Source organism: Meleagris gallopavo, chromosome 9 (assembly GCF_905368555.1).
Source record: "Meleagris gallopavo chromosome 9, MGAL_WU_HG_1.1, whole genome shotgun sequence".
In the NCBI taxonomy this organism is placed as follows: Eukaryota; Metazoa; Chordata; class Aves; order Galliformes; family Phasianidae; genus Meleagris; species Meleagris gallopavo.
In genome coordinates this window covers 15,348,177-15,360,824 of record NC_139412.1, presented here as the reverse complement: position 1 = coordinate 15,360,824, position 12,648 = coordinate 15,348,177, and the positions used below count along the sequence as shown (strand labels likewise).

The window sequence follows — 12,648 nt, the reverse complement described above, 5'->3', positions numbered from 1 at the left end:
ATGGTAGGTACTTGGCTACAGGATAGTGTGCAATAGTGGCTCTTATTTTTTGTTTTATTTTCTTGTTTTATAATTTTATTTTTTCCTTTTGCAGAACCTTGTTTGTAGTGCAGAACGCTAGCATCAAATTATCTGATTTAAAGAACGATACACATTTCCATGCACTTATTTTTCCTTTCTTTACTTTTACTCATTTGGGTCTCTAGGTGATAGTGCAAAATTAAAAAAGCAAGAAAAGAAGGAAAACTACAAAAAGAAACCAAAACAAAACCCAATGCTCAGAAATTATTCTAGCTACTAGAAGAAGAAAATGGAGACTGAACTGTTCCCTGCCTCCATCTGAGGTTGTTCATGGACACAGTGGCCCACAGCTGTTTGCTGTAGCTGCAGTTCTCACAGATCACTGCTGGCCCGTGTGGTGCTACGACTTCAGCCCCCAGTGCTCATTCATTAATGAATGCTCTTTAGCACTGCCGACTCAACATGACGCTTCTTTTCAGTTTCCTGAATTTCTGAAACTGTTTTGATAGAGGCATTTTTTCCTGTTCTAACAGGGCCAAGTAATATCACCAGATTCTTCATTCATCCAGATTCTTGTAAGAAATACTATTCAGAAAGATACCTTAGACTGTCCACCCAGGAACTGGGAAAATGCCAAACCTACTCTTAGAGACAAACTTGTCAAACTTGTAACACTTCCCACTCTTTTTGACCTTTTGGCATAATCTGAGAACAACAGTAATCAAGGCAGTATTAAAAAACACAGCTGTAGGTAATACAAAGTGCATTTCCTGCATATAATACAAATATAACTTTAAGAAACTAAAGGCACAAGCTAACTAAATAGGTATTACATACTAGAAATGCACAGTTCAAGGTAAATCTAATAGCTTCAAAAATTTGTTTATAATGGATATTTAAAGCAGTTTGAAAATGATACGTCATTATTGAATTGCAAAAAAGTATAATTGCTTAAAATATAAGTAAAATAGACTCTAATATTTGACATCTTGGATCAGTGATAAAATACATCATCACGTTTATGAATGCACTCTCTATATACAATTCATAAATTATTTTTCCATTGATTAAAAGCATATTAGAGGCTCAAGGATTCAAAGATCCATTTTTAGGCTGGTGTGGAGGTATTCAAATTCTCCATGATTTTATGGAAAATTGTGTCAAACGGAACTGCTCTTGGCAGCTCCAAATCCTGTACAACAGTTAATGATGAGCCTGAGCAAAATGTGTTTTGGTCCACGGGTCCCCCTGGCTGGGATGGAGGGTGGTCAATGGGACAGCATCTACTCAACCTGACCCCGAACCTCCGAGCCAGACTGCACCCCCAGAGCTGCTCTGGCTGCAGAAGGAGTAGAGGGAGTCTGTGTGAGACTGAGACCCAGAGGGTCTAGGTCTCAGGTTCCAGTTCAGGCTCATCCCTAACTTTGGTACAATCTGCTCCACCTGCCCAAAAACAAGATGAAAAAATGAAAATTTGAAAGGGAAGAAAGACAAAGAAAGCACTTTGTTAGCTTCGGGAAATGTGAGCAGAAATTGCTTCAATATATTCACTATATCTGTTTTGAAAGAAATGTGCAATAACATCACTGTTACAGATACACAGGTTCTATAACAAGACTTCTAGCTCTTTTGGAAAGTCAGCAAAGGAAATGTGCTTACCCAGCCTCTCTCCCAGGCACCCTCCCCCTGCCCATGATAATCAGGTCTGTTAAAATGACAAGTGAAAAGAAGGATCTCCTACTCTGCTATGAGAGAACTGTGCCAGCAGCGCATGATACCTTGGGAAATAAAAGTTTCTGCCCATGCAATATAATGCTTTTCTATGTGCTCTAGATATTGAGCTGAAAAGTGAAGAGTCATCCCCGAAATGTTCTACGTTTATCAACATATGTACTATCCACACTTAGGTTCATCAACTCCCAACCCACCAATCTTCTTCACACTTGGAATAATGATCAATACAGTGGGATTATCCATTTGAGATGAAAATAACATGATGCCTAAACCCAACACCACCACAATTTCCAAACGATCTGTGAAAAGAAGGTCCTGGCCCAAGGACTACAGGCAGGACTGATCCCGTGCGGCTGCTCATTGCTGCACCGCGCGGACCCTCCTGGCTGAATAGCGAAGGTTGTCCCAAAAGCACTGAGCTAAAGCCCATTCTGGAGCCTGCTGATGTTGGTGGGAGGCTCGTGCTGACTCGTTGCTCACCATGTGCTGTTCTGGCCCATCCTGGAACCTGGCTGAGTCCCAGTCGTGCAGGGCAAGCCCTCACCCCCTGCAAGATCTGCAGCTCCACGTGTGCTGCTGGGATCCACAGCCAGTGCCAGGGAAATCTTGGGGAAGAGGCCCCTGAACGCAGATGCAGACACAATGCGGTGCTCCTCACCGAGTGAGAGAGAGGCAGCTATGGCCCGGCAAAGACAAAGCTCACGTGGGGCAGCCTTTAAGTGCTGCATCCAATAAAAGTACTTACGTACTGTATCTAATAAAAGTTGGGTTAGAAAATCCCATAGATCACAGTTGTGACAAATGACATGTGCAGGGTTGGTGAGCAACTACAAAGTTTCCATACACAGTCTGGTTTTTGAATGCAATCCCTTGAACCTATGGGAGATCTCAATGGGATAAAACTACCCAGTAAGTATAGGTTGCAGAATCAGGCTCTGTAACCTCTTAAATAACTGGTGAATTATTAAACCACTACCAACAAAAAAAAAAGAAGTAGTGTTTCTTTAGAAGAAGACAGAGCATGCTGCGCTCACACCTGCCCTGCGCGCTCTGCTTCTGAAAGGTTTGAATACTGCCACACAAGAACTAAAAATCTTCACTGTAATCTCTCGAAGAGTTAAACGAACAATATTAAAATACCATCTTCTGTCACATTTAAAGGCAGTTGGATATGTTTTTTCCTCTATATTTATATATACAGAGTTCTGATCTAGAAAAACCAATACAATAAACCATTTTACGTTTAAAAACAGGCAGTCTTTGGTGACGCAAAGGCAGAGATTTTCTTTGTTACCTTCTGCCTATTTCACTCTGTCTCATAAAGTGAATATTATTGGCACTGTCAGAAAGTTCGAGATACTGCTCCACTGACAAAACAAAATATCCATCGTAACCTTGTACCCGCCCAGTGTTTAGAAGCTGCTGTTTCTCTCCATCTGTCCATGCCCTAATCCCCTCTTCCCCTTCCTGCAGCCGTCTCTGCTCCTTAGTCCAGGCCTGAGCCACAGCTCTCTGCCTGGCTACCTCTAGGACATGGTTCTTTTCCTCTTCCACGGTCGTTCCATAGCGAACGTTAAAGCACAGTGCGCCGTGCTGCAGCTGTATGTCAGCGAAGCGTCTAGTCCTCCCGTTGATCACGGAAGTCATTTGTGACACTGTGACATTCACGCCATTCTCCAGGATGCGTCGTCCTCCAGTGTTGCCAATTAGGGCCAAATCTTCTTCAAGAGACCCCAGCTTGATGAAGTAATGTGTGTCCCGGCCCTCTATGGTGAAGTGCAGGTTCTCCAGATAGTGAGCGTTGTTGAGTATGGCAGCGATGCGCCGGCTGTCCTCGTTAGCCACACCAATAATGTCCGCTGTGACGATGCCATCCTTGATAGCAAATTTGATGCCTTTTCCAAACACTGAAGGAATAGCTGCAAACCTCGGTTGCTTCACTCCCTCATAGCACTTGCCATCACTATACCTGGGGGTCATAGGAAGTTGATCCAAGGATATAAAGTTTCGGAGTTGCTTCTGTAGCTCGCACTGAATACCAAGGATAGTCTGGAAAAGAAAACACCAACAAAGTTTGCAGGAGAGAAATCTCACAGTCTCACAGTCCCTATCAGTATCTTAGCTGCTTAAAATGGATTTGCAATTAGTTTGCAAACCGTCGTACGCATCTATAAAGCCTGGAAGTACGCATAGGCTTTCTAAATACCGAAAGTACTACTTTATATCTCTTGGACTCTTCAGTTTCCAGAAAAAAAAAAACAGAAAACATATTTATCGCAAATGCTATTCTCATATTTATCTTTCCTTTTTTTTTTTTTCCTCTCTCCTCTTGTCACTCTAACAGCTGGTCTTTTGAATTGTAGGTATGGAGAAATCTGAACTCAAATCTGTACTCTCACACAATTCTAAGCAAATCACTTGTTCATTATATCTTCTGTAAAATAGCACTAACAGTTTATATAGCCCATTCTTCAGGGAAAGCAGGCTGTGAAGGTCTCAAGATGCTAGAACAATAGGAACCAGGTAGGCACATCAGATCTGTAGATCTTCCCCCCCCCCCATTGTGCAGAAGAAAATCTCCCTCCAGCTGTCTATTTGTCCGTCAACACAATATATATCATTATACTCTTCTTGTGCCTTTGTTATAGCTTCTTCAATATCTCACTGACAATTTTGCACGAAGATGCTCCACGGACATGACCCTCCAGCCTTCTGCACTCTATGTGGTCATCTATGCATGGGAAAAGAAGCGTATTCAATGCTGCTGACGTGAACTCACAACATTTTATGCTTCCTTTTCCTGGCTGAATAAGAGAAAGGCATCTATTCTACCTCTTCTATGTAAAATTATGTTTCTTTGTTAACAGATGCTCTTATGATTAAATGCAAAACATGAACACCTGCTCAGAACATCAGTAGCTGGCCCTTACAGTGATTGCTGGACCCCATGAGCTGCTGCATAGCACTTCTTCAGTAAAAATTAGCCCTGGAGTTTTACAGACCTTCTACACACCTATAGTAACATTACTGTTTTCCTGCAAAAACTATGCAGAGGAGCAAACTTGTACACTTGTTTGTATTCTTAGTGATTTCACACCTCTTGAGGCTTCTTTACTAAAAGATATAAACCAGTTACTAAAAGATTAAAACAGTTGTTTTAATTCTTAAATTCCATAAAATTCCTGCAGTTCATTCTATTTGTGCATGCTTTTATCCATTTGCTGCAAAGTTTCTTCACTGTGTGCCTAAAAGCTTCTCATTAAAATTGTCCTCCACTTGATACCAGTAAATAATGTGACAACATGAAGGCTTCTAGTGTAGTTAGACTATTATTTGTCTTGTCAATCAAGCAAAAAATACAGCCACATTGTTTCCTTGGTCTCCAGCATTTTCTAATCAAATTGCTTACTTTAGAAACAGAAGCGACTGAACAGAGTGTTTGCTAACCTTTCCAGGATCCCACTCCTGGGTTTTTGTTTGAAGCTGTAGAAGTTCATATGTTGTCTCCAAAGCTTCGATCTCTGGTTTTGGAAACCCAGGCAGTACATTGTGCAACTGAAAACCAAATAGCTCTAGCCAACTTCCAATGTCTACAAAACAGACAAACAAAAAAAGGGATTCTGGAAATGAGGCATGTAAATCCTAGAAAAAGTCAGTGTAGTTTGCAGAAATCCAAGCTATGCAGAAAAATGATTTCATGTCAATTTGTTTTCAATACTGCTTACAGCATTTATTGTAGGAAAGAAATCATGTGATTATAAAGCATGGCAATAATCAAATCAATAGTGTACCTACTTTCTATTTATAATGGAAAAAAACTTACATTTTCTTCCCCTTATTTTAGCATTTAAAAAAGCAGCAGATACAACTATTAATTATTTTACCGATTACCAGAAAGACTAAAAAAACAGATAAAGGTCTGTGAGTTGTTGGCTCCCATAGGAATACAGTAGATTAGAGCCAAATACTAACTTTAGATGTCTGCAAAGGATTTCTGAAATCTTGAATCCATACCAGAATCTCACCAAAGGGTGTATTTTCATGAGAAATGTGTTATTTTTACCTGTTGTATACTTAGCAACATCTTGGATCCTGCCAACTGGGTAGTTGTTTTCAAATGAGTAGAGATTGAATGGTTGTGGGACAGCATTCAGGTGTTTCCATATGTGATGGTTTGGTGTTGTCCACCGACCAGCAATAACATCGTAATCCCGCTGACCCAGATGAACCAATTTGGTGAGAGAATCATAGAGCCCTCCATGAAAACCAATGACAACCTGGAAATCTGGATTAGTGTCCTGGTAGATCTCTCCATATGGAGTGTACAAAATTTCTTTTATGACTTGGCCCCGACTGCTAAATACAGCTAGAGGTGTTCCAGTGTTATCACAAGCAACATAATATTCTTCTCCACTGCTTAATTCCATTGCAATGAGATGACCTTGAAGATCATAATACAGAGATGTTATTTCTGAGCTGCTATGATTGTACAAGTGAGTAACTCGTATTGGGTTGGAGAGATCAGCATAAAAGAACTGCAGGTGTTGTCCCAGGCTTGATTTGCTTGCAACTCGTCTTCCAAGACCATCATAACAGTATTGAACAGTCCAGCCAGACACTTTGTTGTATGCTTTGTTCAGCAGACCATTAGAGTTGTACTCAAAGATCTCATTGCCTCTTTGCCTGAGGAAACCATCTTCATCCATTTTATATTGAATTTCTCCAAGTCTGGTAATGCGATCTCTAAGGTCGTATCTCAGAGGAGTGAGGCGTGCACTGTTTCCATGGCTCAGCAAGTTGATGTTGCCGTTAAGGTCGTAGCTGTAGCGCCACTGGGTTTTATCATTCACAGACACAGTCTGAAGCTGACCATCAGCATCATACTCATAAAAATACCGTGTGATATTGGCATCTACACCAACACGTATGTCACAGATCACCATACGGCCCATATTATCATACTGGATGGTCATCCAGTAAGCAATTGACTTGAGAATTTCATACTGAACTTCAATCACCTGGCCGTTGGCACTAAAAATTTTGGTATGTTTCATCACAGTGGTGGTTATAACTTGATTTAAATCATAATTAATTACACTGAATTTCCCAAATTGTTCAGTCCTGCCAGAGACATCAACGTAACGGTACAGATCAATGGGCAGAGGCGTCTCGTTTATCATGGCCTGCATACTCGTGACACGGAAATTGTTGTAACTGTAGTCAAACCTGGCATTGACGAGCCCCTCTTCACTAAACCTGAAGATCTGGCGACCGATAAGCGGACCTGTCCACAACAAACAGGAGAAAGAGGAAAAGCAAGAACAAAAATGAATTACGTCTACAGAATACTTAACCTACAGAACTGGCACAGACAAGCTACGAACTCAGATAAACCCTTGAGCCTCATTGCTACTTGACTGTCTCAGACAGTACCACTAACTATGCTAGATTATTCTCTCACAAACTTTTATTAATGTTTGCTCTACGGAATATTTATATTTTATTAACATTTGTTTAAATGAATGCTTTTTTATTCATAATTGTGATTTCTATTTACTTGCAAGATAATTCTAAACTGAATTTATTTTCCATGGTGATTTCCTTCCTTATATGAACAGTTCTTTTGAATTTATGTTACGTTATGGTATAAACAGGGAAACTTGAAAATGCAATCAATAAAACAACTTGATTTAGTATTTAGCAAATATCCACACAGTGGAATAAAAACAATCAAACACTGTAAGAGCTATTCCAAACCAAGCAATAAAAAGAAAACCATATTTCAAATGGGGCAGCTATATATGCCTGTGGACAGAGACATAGACACACACACACACACACACACACACACACATTTTTCTACTGAAACATAAAAAATAAGAACTTGTAGACATAAAAATAATGGAATTTCATGACAGGTAAGTGCAGAATCAGGGAAACAAAAATTAGCAAAGTAGTTATAGCTAGACAAACCTGTTTGCCTGTATCTGATGGTGCAGATGAAGCCATCATGCATTAAGTGTATGGTTTTAATAACGCCAGAAGATTCCTCGTAGGTAAATGTGACTTGAGTAGTGTCATACAGAATCTCAGAAAGTCGAGACTGTTTGGAGTACTTATAGAGGACTCTGCGTCCCGTCCCGGGATACAAGGTTTGCAGAAGCCGTCCATCTCTGGTGACGTCCTGTATGAAAGCCGCGCCACTGTCCGGCGGGGTGTAGATGTTGCGATAGTACCCAACAGAGAGCATGGTCTGCAAGGCATGGCGTACCATGCTGGGCATGGTGACCGACAGCAGGTAGTCTGACTGGTCATATTCAAAGATGTAGCGGCGCTGGCTGTGCAACAGGAGCATCACAGACTGCAATCAGACAGGAATGGCGGTGTAAGAGGCTGATCAAGCGCTTTATTATTCATCAACTATCTGCTCTTGTAGGTTTCTATTACTGTCTGTTTAACCCCAGGTCAAGCTTTCAGCTCCAGCAGACCTGGCCAGCAAGGTGACATGGAACAGAAGGAGAATGATAACAGGGCTAGAGGTAAGGACCCCCAAACTGGAAGGCAGATGTGGCTCTCATTGGCATTTCAGCCTCATGCTGACTTGCTGCACTACTCTGAAATATTTAGGTCATCCTCTAAGGAAACTCCAACAGAGGGGACCTCACTCCTAGGTAGAGCATCTGTACCAGCAGATGTTTCTACAGGAGGTGGAAAGGAGAAACGTTCAGTGTTGTGTACGTGGTGTTCAGCTTTTATTGGAACTGTGCACAGTTCTAGCCCAGCCCTACCCCTTTTTTGTACATCTTCAACTGTCTCACAGCATGCACGCTAACTCTGCTTACACAGATGGATGAAAATGGACTGCAAGTTTTTTGGTGTGACTACTTCTGTCTCTGTTTTTTTTTTTTTTTTTTTTTTTTTTTTTTTTAAAATATATACAAAGATTATGTCCCTAGCCTGCAGTAAGGTACTGGCTGAACTCTCTCCTAGCACCGATGTGATGCCGCTCTCTATATACTGCTCCCGTGCCTGTTTTAAAGCTGTCTGCCATTGACAGGGAATGAATAACAAGATCAGAAACATCACTAATACAACTTTAGTGCCCCTCTGTGCCATTTTACAGCACTTTGAGGCTTTTCCACTTTTGTCCAGAATAATGAAAAGACAGTCAATAGAATGGCTGGAGACTGAGTATCTTGTCTGGCTTATTAGGGGACACTATAAAGAGAAAACAAAATAATTCCCTATTCATCCTAATAATATTGTGGAAGATTTTTGAACTATTTGCACAGACGGGGTTCTAATTGTTTTAAAGAGTTTTGGAGGCGGACTGTCTGTGAAACATCTCCCCAAACTGTCACTTTGCCAAAGCAGCCAGAGCCCGGTCAGTCGCACAGACTGGTGCCACATTGAGTCCAAGAGCCGCTGGCAACTCCTCGCGGTTCTGCTGGGAACAGGCAACTGCTGGGCACGGCCACTAGATGTCATTTGTGCCCAACAGATGCACACAGCCCTCGGCCAGCTCCCACGGCAGCGAGCGGCAGGATTTGGGAAGGGATCTGGGAGCGAGCAGAGATTTGGGAATGCCACTGGCTAATTGAGGAGAGTGACCCAAAGAAGGGAAAGTGAGAATTATGCACAGGGCCACCATCACGGCGCCTCTGAAAACTCAGAACGCTGGGACCAGCCCTGGGAAGTGGAAATCTTTGTGAAGATACGTAATTAACTCATCAGGTGCTAATAAATGGGAAAGTAAATAAACAGGCGTTGGAAGAGAACTGTATAATTGATTTTTTGATAAAAGGAATTATTGGTTCTTATGAGGTTTCAGACAACATTTAGTAATCATTACTTAATTAACACAATGAGCTATTGACTTTAATGGGCCACAAAATTATATCTCCATGTCTAATTCTGACAATGAATTCATCTTCCTTTGGCACGAGGAACAAATTGTGATGGAAGTACATTAAATAGCTGGGAGATTATGTCCATGGTGTGTATGACTTTCAATAATTTAGTGACAAGTTACAGCATAAATCAAGACTACCACTACCTAGGCCTGTAAGCTTCTGTCATTTGCTTCGACGTGATCAGGATCTGTCCACTTGTGCAGAATTCCAGAATGACAGATTTAAGTCGTACGACTTTATTTATCAGCTCGTCATAAACTATGAGCAAACAAAGTAGTTGGAAAGATAAAAAAAAATACATCTTTCCAAAATTACGGTCCATTAGGCCCAAAGAAAAAATAACAGATTCCTCCAAGAGGCATGTTGCCCAAATATTTGGAGGCTGCACAAATGCCTGTTTACTTGCAATCTGCAGAGCATACAGACAAAAGGAGCCCTGACAAATTTATCTGAACCGAACTTCTGAAGCTTCCAGGGTTTGCCAATCTTGTTAACAAGTGAGAGAACCATGCAGACAAAGAAAGAATCACATTTTTATGCATCTTTTTTTTTTTCTCTCTGGGTTAGATTTAAATTTTTTTTTTTTTTTTTTTTTTTTTTTTTTTTTTGAGGATCAGGCTTAAATACATTCAAAATAAGTACAGCAAAGTTTATCTTAAAAGTACACATTTGGAACTTTTTAATATATAAATAACTTCAAAGTCATTGGATTTCTTGCGTGTAACATCCGCTATCAGTTTTACCTCACCTGCCTCTTTCTATCCATTCCCTGTGGTAAACAGGTTCAGAAAACCATTCTGCAAATTCAGAATAGTCTGAGATGCTGCCATTCAAAAATAAAGTTTTGAAGGACACTGAATATAATCTCACACTGAGTTGTGAAAGCTTTCAAAATACAGATTTTTGGATTTGAGAGACAAAACGATTCTGAATGAGATGCTGCTACTGACGAATGTGATGCTGTTCTTCCTAAGACTGTACAGCATTTATTCCCCCATTTCATGACTATTACCTACAGTCATAAATGAAAATTACAACACTCAGGCAGTTTAGACATGAAGTCACTATAAAAGCATGGCAATAACTCATTTTGTATTAGTTTATGTTTTTTCCCCATAATGGGCATCATAAATACTAAAGTAATCTTTCTGTTGGCAGGATCGGTCCCTTTTTGACAGCAGAGCACTGAACAGGCGCTAGCTTGCCCTCACCGCTGTGTAATTCTGGCTTAAGGGAGCTGTATTTGGTGGGAGGAAACAGTTCCATTTCAATGACTTTTTTTTGACTACGTCACACAGAGCAGCAATGCATTTTTCATCAGTGAGAGTGTCCTTTGTGCTTGGACAGAGACGAGGAAGCCTTTTTGGCAACTGATTAAACAAACCTGAGGTGCTGATAACTTTCTTCTGAACTAATCTATGGCAGACTCGAAATAAGTCTGAGACATTTGTTTAGGTATGCATTTTCTATAAGTCCTATATCCTATTGCAAGAGAGAAAATACGAACATAGCTCACAATATGGTACCTGTATCAAAACAAACATTCTTGTGTTGGTACAACAATCCACTTATAAAGTGAGTTACCTTTTCTAAGTATGTGTAACTCCATATTTTGCCATCTGCCCATGTTCTGGAAATGATGTTTCCACTTGGATCATACTCCATTTTCTCAGTCCAGGTTCCTCTTTGGATATAGGTCACTAATCCAGAGTGAGAATAAGTGATGTTGACCTCATTGTATTTGCTGATGGGTGACCACAGAACTGGCCGCCCTGTCTGGTCATACATAATCCGAAGAGTGAATTTTCGATGATCATCATAGATCTTTCCAGTTCTGGTGACATGGTCAAAATCAATGGAGAGCAGATTTCTATTGTGGGCCTAAAAACAAAGATAGAGGAAGAAGATGATATACCTTAATTCCAGATGACGGAAACATTTCTGCTTCGGCTCTGATCAGAACAGGCAATGCTTTAAGAGTATGAGTGACAATGCAGGGCGCACTAAAGACAAGAAAATAGAAAAACGTTCAGTTGAGAAACAGGAGGACCAAGAAACAAAATGCTGCCTGTGTTCAATTGTTACATATTACATTGCAGAATGCTTCCTATTTCCATATGCTCAGCTTTCTTTTCCTAAGCTTTTCAGCTTTCATCTCTCCTACAGGGTGTGTGATTCCAGCCAGAGATGTGTAGCTAAGCCCACAAATTAACAAACCCCTCCTAACTCACCTCCTCTCTCCTAAGCTCCACTAGTGCCAATGGGTCAGCTGCTGCTCTGGAATAGCCCATCCAGGTCACATACCAGTGTGAAAAGGAAGAGCTGCGCTTTTGGCTCCCAAAGACCCTACTCACTTGTGTCCTCACACTTCTTCACAAAAGCAGCCCACTCCCAAGGCTTGTGAAAGCTGATGCCTTGGCAGGGGAACAGGCTGACTGCCTCGACCTGCTTGTGCTTGTGGTCCCACAGGGGGGGTGGCCCAATCAGAAATCAAAGACAAGCCAGACTTGTGAAGACAAAATATGCTTCTCCAGTGCTTCCACCATCTACCTCCTAACATCACTCAGCCACTGGGCAGTCGCTATTCAACTTCATTTAATTCTGAATTAGAATTTAGGGAACCATAAAACACTGCTCGTTGACTTGTCATTTTCAGATCAATGCCCAATGAACTCACTGTATTAATTGACTGCATTTTGCCTAATCACTTGCATTAATGTATTTGGATTAATACATTCCTTACAGCTGAGATGATGTCAGCTCAGGTGCTAGAACTGCACAGCACAGTGCCTGCTTCTCCTTGAGAGGTGGAGGCGTTGCAGTAAATAGTTAAAAATATCTATTTAATAATTCAAGCTGTGATGGTATGGTGGTTGTGATTAGAATGAACATTATTTTCATTTCCCTTTCTGTTTTTAGATACAAAATAATTTGAAAATCTAGAAGAAGCAGGTGTTCTTTCTTCGACTACCATTCCTGT

The 12,648-nt window shown here is 40.8% G+C and overlaps 1 protein-coding gene across 2 annotated transcripts in view; it reads right to left on the bottom strand.

Moving 5' to 3' along the window:
• Positions 1-12,648, bottom strand: part of TENM1 (teneurin transmembrane protein 1) — a 232,556-nt gene continuing 219,908 nt past the window's right edge. For both annotated transcript variants that reach the window (XM_031554696.2, XM_085230595.1), the window contains 5 exons: positions 11,253-11,549; positions 7,729-8,116; positions 5,819-7,039; positions 5,203-5,345; positions 1-3,804 (listed from right to left, as the gene is read on the bottom strand). In XM_031554696.2, coding sequence (XP_031410556.2) covers positions 3,046-3,804; positions 5,203-5,345; positions 5,819-7,039; positions 7,729-8,116; positions 11,253-11,549 — 2,808 coding nt within the window. In that variant the 3' untranslated portion in view covers positions 1-3,045. The remainder of the gene's footprint in view (positions 3,805-5,202; positions 5,346-5,818; positions 7,040-7,728; positions 8,117-11,252; positions 11,550-12,648) is intronic.